We start from the raw sequence: 12,500 nt of genomic DNA on the forward strand, positions 1-12,500 counted from the left end.
GGCGGGGCTGTAGTCTCGCGTTGCCAGACTGTTGCCTCTCGCAATGTCCAAAATGCTTCCAAATATAAATGCTTCCGTCATACAGTCTGAAGCAACGGAAGCTCTGATCATGAGTAAAATATAAATGCTTCCGTCATACAGTCTGGAGCAACGGAAGCTCTGATCATGAGTCAAATATAAATGCTTCCGTCATACAGTCTGGAGCAACGGAAGCTCTGATCATGAGTCAAATATAAATGCTTCCGTCATAGTCTGGAGCAACGGAAGCTCTGATCATGAGTCAAATATAAATGCTTCCGTCATACAGTCTGGAGCAACGGAAGCTCTGATCACGAGTCAAATATAAATGCTTCCGTCGTACAGTCTGGAGCAACGGAAGCTCTGATCATGAGTCAAATATAAATGCTTCCGTCGTACAGTCTGGAGCAACGGAAGCTCTGATCATGAGTCAAATATAAATGCTTCCGTCATACAGTCTGGAGCAACGGAAGCTCTGATCATGAGTCAAATATAAATGGTTCCGTCGTACAGTCTGGAGCAACGAAAGCTCTGATCATGAGTCAAATATAAATGCTTCCGTCATACAGTCTGGAGCAACGGAAGCTCTGATCATGAGTCAAATATAAATGGTTCCGTCGTACAGTCTGGAGCAACGGAAGCTCTGATCATGAGTAAAATATAAATGCTTCCGTCATACAGTCTGGAGCAACGGAAGCTCTTATCATGAGTAAAATATAAATGCTTCCGTCATACAGTCTGGAGCGACGGAAGCTCTGATCATGAGTAAAATATAAATGCTTCCGTCATACAGTCTGGAGCAACGGAAGCTCTGATCACGAGTAAAATATAAATGCTTCCGTCATACAGACTGGAGCAACGGAAGCTCTGATCACGAGTCAAATATAAATGCTTCCGTCATACAGTCTGGAGCAACGGAAGCTCTGATCACGAGCCAAGTATAAATGCTTCCGTCGTACAGTCTGGAGCAACGGAAGCTCTGATCATGAGTCAAATATAAATGCTTCCGTCATACAGTCTGGAGCAACGGAAGCTCTGATCATGAGTCAAATATAAATGCTTCCGTCGTACAGTCTGGAGCAACGGAAGCTCTGATCATGAGTAAAATATAAATGCTTCCGTCGTACAGTCTGGAGCAACGGAAGCTCTGATCATGAGTAAAATATAAATGCTTCCGTCATACAGTCTGGAGCAACGGAAGCTCTGATCATGAGTCAAATATAAATGCTTCCGTCGTACAGTCTGAAGCAACGGAAGCTCTGATCATGAGTCAAATATAAATGCTTCCGTCATACAGTCTGGAGCAACGGAAGCTGTGATCACGAGTTAAATATAAATGCTTCCGTCATACAGTCTGAAGCAACGGAAGCTCTGATCACGAGTCAAATATAAATGCTTCCGTCGTACAGTCTGGAGCAACGGAAGCTCTGATCACGAGTAAAATATAAATGCTTCCGTCGTACAGTCTGGAGCAACGGAAGCTCTGATCATGAGTCAAATATAAATGCTTCCGTCGTACAGTCTGGAGCAACGGAAGCTCTGATCATGAGTCAAATATAAATGCTTCCGTCATACAGTCTGGAGCAACGGAAGCTCTGATCACGAGTCAAATATAAATGCTTCCGTCGTACAGTCTGGAGCAACGGAAGCTCTGATCACGAGTAAAATACAAATGCTTCCGTCGTACAGTCTGGAGCAACGGAAGCTCTGATCATGAGTAAAATATAAATGCTTCCGTCATACAGTCTGCAGCAACGGAAGCTCTGATCATGAGTCAAATATAAATGCTTCCGTCGTACAGTCTGGAGCAACGGAAGCTCTGATCATGAGTCAAATATAAATGCTTCCGTCATACAGTCTGGAGCAACGGAAGCTCTGATCATGAGTCAAATATAAATGCTTCCGTCGTACAGTCTGGAGCAACGGAAGCTCTGATCATGAGTCAAATATAAATGCTTCCGTCGTACAGTCTGGAGCAACGGAAGCTCTGATCATGAGTCAAATATAAATGCTTCCGTCATACAGTCTGGAGCAACGGAAACTCTGATCATGAGTCAAATATAAATGCTTCAGTCATACAGTCTGGAGCAACGGAAGCTCTGATCATGAGTCAAATATAAATGCTTCCGTCATACAGTCTGGAGCAACGGAAGCTCTGATCACGAGTCAAATATAAATGCTTCCGTCGTACAGTCTGGAGCAACGGAAGCTCTGATCACGAGTAAAATACAAATGCTTCCGTCGTACAGTCTGGAGCAACGGAAGCTCTGATCATGAGTAAAATATAAATGCTTCCGTCATACAGTCTGCAGCAACGGAAGCTCTGATCATGAGTCAAATATAAATGCTTCCGTCGTACAGTCTGGAGCAACGGAAGCTCTGATCATGAGTCAAATATAAATGCTTCCGTCATACAGTCTGGAGCAACGGAAGCTCTGATCATGAGTCAAATATAAATGCTTCCGTCGTACAGTCTGGAGCAACGGAAGCTCTGATCATGAGTCAAATATAAATGCTTCCGTCGTACAGTCTGGAGCAACGGAAGCTCTGATCATGAGTCAAATATAAATGCTTCTGTCATACAGTCTGGAGCAACGGAAGCTCTGATCATGAGTCAAATATAAATGCTTCCGTCGTACAGTCTGGAGCAACGGAAGCTCTGATCATGAGTCAAATATAAATGCTTCCGTCGTACAGTCTGGAGCAACGGAAGCTCTGATCATGAGTCAAATATAAATGCTTCCGTCGTACAGTCTGGAGCAACGGAAGCTCTGATCATGAGTCAAATATAAATGCTTCCGTCGTACAGTCTGGAATGGTAGTGGTGGATGGAGAGAGAGATGATTTTGTCCAACCATGAAACTGCAAACAATGGCTGCATAAAGGGGCACAACCAGAAACCTTCGCTCTACAAACGACCTACAAGCTCGTAGTGCGGCACCGCGTGCCGTGCTACGAGCTTGTAGATCTGCTATTTTTCAATAGCTAAAGTATAACATAATGCTTTAAAACACCAAAAGGGGTTCCCGTCCAGAATGTGGTTAACCCTGTGCGTGTGTGTGCGTCCACTAGATGGCGTCTCTGCGTGCGTCCAGCGAGCGCTCGGAGGCGCTGCAGAAGGAGGTGACCCAGGCGGAGCAGGAGGTGCGGCGGGGGAGGAGGGAGGTGGAGGAGGCGCGGCGGGAGGCGGGGCGGCTGGCGCGATGCCAGGAGGAGAACCAAGCTCTCACCAAGGAGAACCTGGAGCTCCGCTGCTCCCTGGAGAACCTGCGCTCCTCCACCAGCCGCCTGGAGACACTGAGGGTGGAGCTGATGGAGGTGAAAGAATATTACGATATGCTATGCTACGCTATGATACGGTACGATGAGGGTGGAGCTGATGGAGGTGAGAGAACATTATGCTACGATACGCTATGCTACGCTATGGTACACTGAGGGTGGAGCTGATGGAGGTGAGAGAACATTATGCTACGATACGCTATGCTATGCTATGCTACGGTACGGTACACTGAGGGTGGAGCTGATGGAGGTGACAGAACATTATGCTACGATACGCTATGCTACGGTACGGTACGGTACGGTACGATGAGGGTGGAGCTGATGGAGGTGAGAGAACATTATGCTACGATACACTATGCTACGGTACGGTACGGTACGGTACGATGAGGGTGGAGCTGATGGAGGTGAGAGAACATTATGCTACGATACGCTATGCTACGGTACGGTACGGTACGATGAGGGTGGAGCTGATGGAGGTGAGAGAACATTATGCTATGATACGCTATGCTACGGTACGGTACACTGAGGGTGGAGCTGATGGAGGTGAGAGAACATTATTCTACGATACGCTATGCTATGCTACGGTACGGTACACTGAGGGTGGAGCTGATGGAGGTGAGAGAACATTAGAATACGATACGCTATGCTACGCTATGCTACACTGAGGGTGGAGCTGATGGAGGTGAGAGAACATTATGCTACGATACGCTATGCTACGCTATGATACGCTATGCTACGGTACGATGAGGGTGGAAGCTGATGGAGGTGAGAGAACATTATGCTACGATACGCTATGCTACGCTATGCTACGGTACGGTACACTGAGGGTGGAGCTGATGGAGGTGAGAGAACATTACAATACGATACGCTATGCTACGCTATGGTACACTGAGGGTGGAGCTGATGGAGGTGAGAGAACATTACAATACGATACGCTATGCTACGCTATGGTACGCTATGCTGCGGTACACTGAGGGTGGAGCTGATGGAGGTGAGAGAACATTATGCTACGATACGCTATGCTACGCTATGCTACACTGAGGGTGGAGCTGATGGAGGTGAGAGAACATTACAATACGGTATGCTATGTTACGATACAGGAGAGAGAGAGAGAGAGGTTAACACTTTAATTGCCCAGAGTTATTTAATCCATTACATTATAGCGCCCAGTCAATTTATAAACACGGACCCCTTTTCCGGACGGACCGGCGGAAGTTGTTGATGTGTATGTAGCAGCTAACAATAGCCACACCACTCTAGAGTCGATCGACAACAACGGGAGACAAGAATAAATCTATCGAGACTAGCGACTGGACCGCGGAGCGCCGTCTAACACAGGATCTTTTTTTCATAAAAAGACGGGATGATTTAGATCGCGAGTTATGAACGTTTTAAGATTTTCGTTTTCATCAGCTAAACAGGGGAGGGAGTTTTTCGATGACGTCTCACTCTTGCGCGTCACAGAGGATTCCCCAACAGGCGCTCCTGGGCTATAGAGCCATGCGATCCGTTCTCATATCAATAAACTTTGTCTTTTGGACAATACTTTGTCCTGGGCGACGGGCGTTACTACTAGAAAGGACAAAGAACTTCGTCCTGGTCGTTCAGGGTGTTAACTATGTACTGTAACAGGTGCAGAGAGAGAGAGAGGAGCTGCAGACCAAAGTAGAGGACAGCAGAGAGGAGCTGAGAGGAGAGAAGAGGAGAGGAGAGAGACTGGAGGTCACCCTGACCTCCTTGACCCAGGTGATACACCCACACACACACACACGCACGCACGCACGCACACACACACACACACACACACACACACACACACACACACACACACACACACACACACACACACACACACACACACACACAGACCATTATCACTGGTATCATCATAATGCCTCACAAACACCACCAACTGACCATTATCACTGGTGTCAGTGGACTTGTCCACTGCTGGGGAAATGCATTCTGTATTCCCACAAAGCTGTTTGGACAAATCACCATCCAGTAATTCAGTACTTCTGGTTGCTGTGGAATCTGAGAGTAGGATTGGCCTTATTTTAGCTGTAATTTCCTCCTTTTCTAAACATGTTGTTCATCACATGTTGTTTTATTTCAAATTTCATTTTTTTCATTTGAATAATCGGTATCGATTATTTATCGCGGGAGGATGTATCGATATATATCGCAATATCGATATTTCAGCACACCCCTAATTTACATGTCTTCTGTGGTCTCTAACATTACACCTAGCTACATGTTTAAGCATTTATTTCATATTTACATGTCTTCTGTGGACTCTAACATTACACCTAGCTACATGTTTAAGCATTTATTTCATATTTACATGTCTTCTGTGGACTAACATTACACCTAGCTACATGTTTAAGCATTTATTTCATATTTACATGTCTTCTGTGGACTAACATTACACCTAGCTACATGTTTAAGCATTTATTTCATATTTTCATGTCGATTTCAGCTTTGACATTTATTTCAGACATGCTCTAGTATGTGGAGAGTCTGCCTGTGATGTTAACTCAAGGCCCTCAGTCCAATCTGGTCACATCTGTATGCATACCGACAGACGGTGGAGGTTCACAGAGACACACATAACAACTGACCCCAGAACAGGTTTAGGTTTTAGGTTTATTTATTTAGCACGTAGTACAAAAAATAGATAATAACATATCGAAGAACAAAAATACAATGCAAGGAAAGGAAGAAGCCAGCTAGCTTATTTGGAATCCTTTCCTGTATGGAAGAGGTCATTGATTAAACAGATTAAAAGTTCATTAAGAACAATACAAAAGACTACAAGTTGGCAGAGGGGGGCAGCTGTGCAATAAAGAAATACAAACACAGACTGCACAAAAGGGGAAATAAACAATACAACAACAAACACACAAGAAAATATGAACAGGTCTTCAGTTCCCTGTTGATCCTTCATCATAACAGCTGTAACCCGTTTAGCACACTATTAATTAACTATTAATTAACGCATCATTAATTCCAGGAGAGAGAGCGGGCGAGGGAGGAGAGAGAGCAGAGCCGCGCCGACACGGAGGAGGCGGAGCGAGCCAGGCAGGAGGCGCGGCGAGGAGAGGAGGAGCTTAGGAGGGAAGTGGAGGAGCTGAGGGAGGAGGAGAGGAGACGACGGGAGGAAGGTAAACCCACCTCACCCCTGCCCACCTCACCACTACAACACCACCACACCCCTGCCCACCTCACCGCTGCCCACCTCACCACTACAACACCACCACACCCCTGCCCACCTCACCGCTGCCCACCTCACCACTACAACACCACCACACCCCTGCCCACCTCACCGCTGCCCACCTCACCACTACAACACCACCCCACCCCTGCCCACCTCACCGCTGCCCACCTCACCACTACAACACCACCCCACCCCTGCCCACCTCACCACTGCCCACCTCACCGCTGCCCACCTCACCACTACAACACCACCCCACCCCTGCCCACCTCACCACTGCCCACCTCACCCCTGCCCACCTCACCACTGCCCACCTCACCCCTGCCCACCTCACCACTGCCCACCTCACCGCTGCCCACCTCACCACTACAACACCACCTCACCCCTGCCCACCTCACCACTGCCCACCTCACCACTACAACACCACCTCACCACTACAACACCACCTCACCACTACAACACCACCTCACCACTACAACACCACCTCACCACTACAACACCACCTCACCCCTACAACACCACCTCACCACTACAACACCACCTCACCACTACAACACCACCTCACCACTACAACACCACCCTGCCCACCTCACCACTACAACACCACCTCACCACTACAACACCACCTCACCACTACAACACCACCTCACCACTACAACACCACCCTGCCCACCTCACCACTACAACACCACCTCACCACTACAACACCACCTCACCACTACAACACCACCTCACCACTACAACACCACCTCACCACTACAACACCACCCTGCCCACCTCACCACTACAACACCACCTCACCACTACAACACCACCTCACCACTACAACACCACAAATCACAGTAGCTCCGTAGATCTGGCACCGAGTGCCGCGCTACGAGCTTGTAGGTCCGCTATTTTAGAAAAATCGTGACAATGTGGCGCAAATCTTTGGATATATATTCTTTCACAGAGAACGTTTTTAACTCATATATTTGCTTCTGGGAGGGAGGGGGTCCCTGGAACTACAGGGGGGGTCCCTGGAACTACATATTTTCAGATGGCGGCCAAATACAGATAATTCTGGGGGTCCTTGACATGAAATAGTTTGAGAACAACTGATATAAAAACATTCAAACAAATTTTAAATCAATCAATCAATCAAGGAGACCAGGAGAGGCGGAGCCTGCGCTCCGACCTGGACCAATCGGAGAGGGAGCGGAAGCAGCTGGAGAAGGAGAGCTGGCGAATTGGAACGCAGCTGGAGGCCAAGGAGGCGGAGCTGGAGGAGAAGGCCCGGCGATTGGTCGCCGTGGAGAAGGAGGGTGGGGCCATGGCCAAGGAGGTGGACAGGCTGAAGGAGGTGTCAATCAAAGCCAAGGAGCTGGAGAGAGAGAACAAGGAGCTTAGGAAGCAAGGGACCATCGACAAGAAGACGTTAGCTACGCTGCGGGAGGTAAAGGGTTAATTATATCTATAACTAGTTCATTAAACTAATTAGAACTAACCCATCGACAAAAAGACGTTAGCTACGGGAGGTCATTTATCAAGAAGACGTTAGCTACGGGAGGTCATTAGAAGACGTTAGCTACGGGAGGTCATTAGAAGACGTTAGCTACGGGAGGTCATTAGAAGACGTTAGCTACGGGAGGTCATTAGAAGACGTTAGCTACGGGAGGTCATTAGAAGACGTTAGCTACGGGAGGTCATTAGAAGACGTTAGCTACGGGAGGTCATTAGAAGACGTTAGCTACGGGAGGTCATTAGAAGACGTTAGCTACGGGAGGTCATTAGAAGACGTTAGCTACGGGAGGTCATTAGAAGACGTTAGCTACGGGAGGTCATTAGAAGACGTTAGCTACGGGAGGTCATTAGAAGACGTTAGCTACGGGAGGTCATTAGAAGACGTTAGCTACGGGAGGTCATTAGAAGACGTTAGCTACGGGAGGTCATTAGAAGACGTTAGCTACGGGAGGTCATTAGAAGACGTTAGCTACGGGAGGTCATTAAAGAAGACGTTAGCTACGGGAGGTCATTTAAGAAGACGTTAGCTACGGGAGGTCATTAGAAGACGTTAGCTACGGGAGGTCATTAGAAGACGTTAGCTACGGGAGGTCATTAGAAGACGTTAGCTACGGGAGGTCATTAGAAGACGTTAGCTACGGGAGGTCATTAGAAGACGTTAGCTACGGGAGGTCATTAAAGAAGACGTTAGCTACGGGAGGTCATTAAAGAAGACGTTAGCTACAGGAGGTCATTAGAAGACGTTAGCTACGGGAGGTCATTAAAGAAGACGTTAGCTACGGGAGGTCATTAGAAGACGTTAGCTACGGGAGGTCATTAAAGAAGACGTTAGCTACGGGAGGTCATTAGAAGACGTTAGCTACGGGAGGTTATTAAAGAAGACGTTAGCTACGGGAGGTCATTAGAAGACGTTAGCTACGGGAGGTCATTAGAAGACGTTAGCTACGGGAGGTCATTAGAAGACGTTAGCTACGGGAGGTCATTAGAAGACGTTAGCTACGGGAGGTCATTTAGAAGACGTTAGCTACGGGAGGTCATTAGAAGACGTTAGCTACGAGAGGTCATTAGAAGACGTTAGCTACGGGAGGTCATTAGAAGACGTTAGCTACGGGAGGTCATTAGAAGACGTTAGCTACGGGAGGTCATTAGAAGACGTTAGCTACGGGAGGTCATTAGAAGACGTTAGCTACGGGAGGTCATTAGAAGACGTTAGCTACGGGAGGTTATTAAAGAAGACGTTAGCTACGGGAGGTCATTAGAAGACGTTAGCTACGGGAGGTCATTAGAAGACGTTAGCTACGGGAGGTCATTAAAGAAGACGTTAGCTACGGGAGGTCATTTAAGAAGACGTTAGCTACGGGAGGTCATTAGAAGACGTTAGCTACGGGAGGTCATTAGAAGACGTTAGCTACGGGAGGTCATTAGAAGACGTTAGCTACGGGAGGTCATTAGAAGACGTTAGCTACGGGAGGTCATTAGAAGACGTTAGCTACGGGAGGTCATTAAAGAAGACGTTAGCTACGGGAGGTCATTAAAGAAGACGTTAGCTACAGGAGGTCATTAGAAGACGTTAGCTACGGGAGGTCATTAAAGAAGACGTTAGCTACGGGAGGTCATTAGAAGACGTTAGCTACGGGAGGTCATTAAAGAAGACGTTAGCTACGGGAGGTCATTAGAAGACGTTAGCTACGGGAGGTTATTAAAGAAGACGTTAGCTACGGGAGGTCATTAGAAGACGTTAGCTACGGGAGGTCATTAGAAGACGTTAGCTACGGGAGGTCATTAGAAGACGTTAGCTACGGGAGGTCATTAGAAGACGTTAGCTACGGGAGGTCATTTAGAAGACGTTAGCTACGGGAGGTCATTAGAAGACGTTAGCTACGAGAGGTCATTAGAAGACGTTAGCTACGGGAGGTCATTAGAAGACGTTAGCTACGGGAGGTCATTAGAAGACGTTAGCTACGGGAGGTCATTAGAAGACGTTAGCTACGGGAGGTCATTAGAAGACGTTAGCTACGGGAGGTCATTAGAAGACGTTAGCTACGGGAGGTTATTAAAGAAGACGTTAGCTACGGGAGGTCATTAGAAGACGTTAGCTACGGGAGGTCATTAGAAGACGTTAGCTACGGGAGGTCATTAGAAGACGTTAGCTACGGGAGGTCATTAGAAGACGTTAGCTACGGGAGGTTATTAAAGAAGACGTTAGCTACGGGAGGTCATTAGAAGACGTTAGCTACGGGAGGTCATTAGAAGACGTTAGCTACGGGAGGTCATTAGAAGACGTTAGCTACGGGAGGTCATTAGAAGACGTTAGCTACGGGAGGTTATTAAAGAAGACGTTAGCTACGGGAGGTCATTAGAAGACGTTAGCTACGGGAGGTTATTAAAGAAGACGTTAGCTACGGGAGGTCATTAGAAGACGTTAGCTACGGGAGGTCATTAGAAGACGTTAGCTACGGGAGGTCATTAGAAGACGTTAGCTACGGGAGGTCATTAGAAGACGTTAGCTACGGGAGGTCATTAAAAGACGTTAGCTACGGGAGGTCATTAGAAGACGTTAGCTACGGGAGGTCATTAGAAGACGTTAGTTACGGGAGGTCATTAAAGAAGACATTAGCTACGGGAGGTCATTAGAAGACGTTAGCTACGGGAGGTCATTAGAAGACGTTAGCTACGGGAGGTCATTAGAAGACGTTAGCTACGGGAGGTCATTAGAAGACGTTAGCTACGGGAGGTCATTAGAAGACGTTAGCTACGGGAGGTCATTAGAAGACGTTAGCTACGGGAGGTCATTAAAGAAGACGTTAGCTACGGGAGGTCATTAGAAGACGTTAGCTACGGGAGGTCATTAGAAGACGTTAGCTACGGGAGGTCATTAGAAGACGTTAGCTACGGGAGGTCATTAGAAGACGTTAGCTACGGGAGGTCATTAGAAGACGTTAGCTACGGGAGGTCATTAGAAGACGTTAGCTACGGGAGGTCATTAGAAGACGTTAGCTACGGGAGGTCATTAGAAGACGTTAGCTACGGGAGGTCATTAGAAGACGTTAGCTACGGGAGGTCATTAGAAGACGTTAGCTACGGGAGGTCATTAAAGAAGACGTTAGCTACGGGAGGTCATTAGAAGACGTTAGCTACGGGAGGTCATTAGAAGACGTTAGCTACGGGAGGTCATTAGAAGACGTTAGCTACGGGAGGTCATTAGAAGACGTTAGCTACAGGAGGTCATTAGAAGACGTTAGCTACGGGAGGTCATTAGAAGACGTTAGCTACGGGAGGTCATTAGAAGACGTTAGCTACGGGAGGTCATTTAGAAGACGTTAGCTACGGGAGGTCATTAGAAGACGTTAGCTACGGGAGGTCATTAGAAGACGTTAGCTACGGGAGGTCATTAGAAGACGTTAGCTACGGGAGGTCATTAGAAGACGTTAGCTACGGGAGGTCATTAGAAGACGTTAGCTACGGGAGGTCATTAGAAGACGTTAGCTACGGGAGGTCATTAGAAGACGTTAGCTACGGGAGGTCATTAGAAGACGTTAGCTACGGGAGGTCATTAAAGAAGACGTTAGCTACGGGAGGTCATTAGAAGACGTTAGCTACGGGAGGTCATTAGAAGACGTTAGCTACGGGAGGTCATTAGAAGACGTTAGCTACGGGAGGTCATTAGAAGACGTTAGCTACGGGAGGTCATTAGAAGACGTTAGCTACGGGAGGTCATTAGAAGACGTTAGCTACAGGAGGTCATTAGAAGACGTTAGCTACGGGAGGTCATTAGAAGACGTTAGCTACGGGAGGTCATTAGAAGACGTTAGCTACGGGAGGTCATTTAGAAGACGTTAGCTACGGGAGGTCATTAGAAGACGTTAGCTACGGGAGGTCATTAGAAGACGTTAGCTACGGGAGGTCATTAGAAGACGTTAGCTACGGGAGGTCATTAGAAGACGTTAGCTACGGGAGGTCATTAGAAGACGTTAGCTACGGGAGGTCATTTAGAAGACGTTAGCTACGGGAGGTCATTAGAAGACGTTAGCTACGGGAGGTCATTTAGAAGACGTTAGCTACGGGAGGTCATTAGAAGACGTTAGCTACGGGAGGTCATTAGAAGACGTTAGCTACGGGAGGTCATTAGAAGACGTTAGCTACGGGAGGTCATTAAAGAAGACGTTAGCTACGGGAGGTCATTAGAAGACGTTAGCTACGGGAGGTCATTAGAAGACGTTAGCTACGGGAGGTCATTAGAAGACGTTAGCTACGGGAGGTCATTAGAAGACGTTAGCTACGGGAGGTCATTAGAAGACGTTAGCTACGGGAGGTCATTAGAAGACGTTAGCTACGGGAGGTCATTTAGAAGACGTTAGCTACGGGAGGTCATTAGAAGACGTTAGCTACGGGAGGTCATTTAGAAGACGTTAGCTACGGGAGGTCATTAGAAGACGTTAGCTACGGGAGGTCATTAGAAGACGTTAGCTACGGGAGGTCATTAGAA

At 47.4% G+C, this 12,500-nt stretch overlaps 1 protein-coding gene across 1 annotated transcript in view; it reads left to right on the forward strand.

Annotated features, from left to right (window-relative positions):
- Window positions 1-12,500, forward strand: part of LOC306918063 (protein Daple-like) — a 94,101-nt gene that overhangs the window by 50,043 nt on the left and 31,558 nt on the right. Inside the window, 4 exon segments of the mRNA XM_079530953.1 lie at window positions 3,091-3,336; window positions 4,930-5,043; window positions 6,311-6,461; window positions 7,657-7,946. Of these exon segments, the coding sequence (XP_079387079.1) occupies window positions 3,091-3,336; window positions 4,930-5,043; window positions 6,311-6,461; window positions 7,657-7,946 (801 nt within the window).

The sequence above is a fragment of the Electrona antarctica genome (genome assembly GCF_951216825.1).
Source record: "Electrona antarctica genome assembly, contig: scaffold_64, whole genome shotgun sequence".
Taxonomy (NCBI): Eukaryota; Metazoa; Chordata; class Actinopteri; order Myctophiformes; family Myctophidae; genus Electrona; species Electrona antarctica.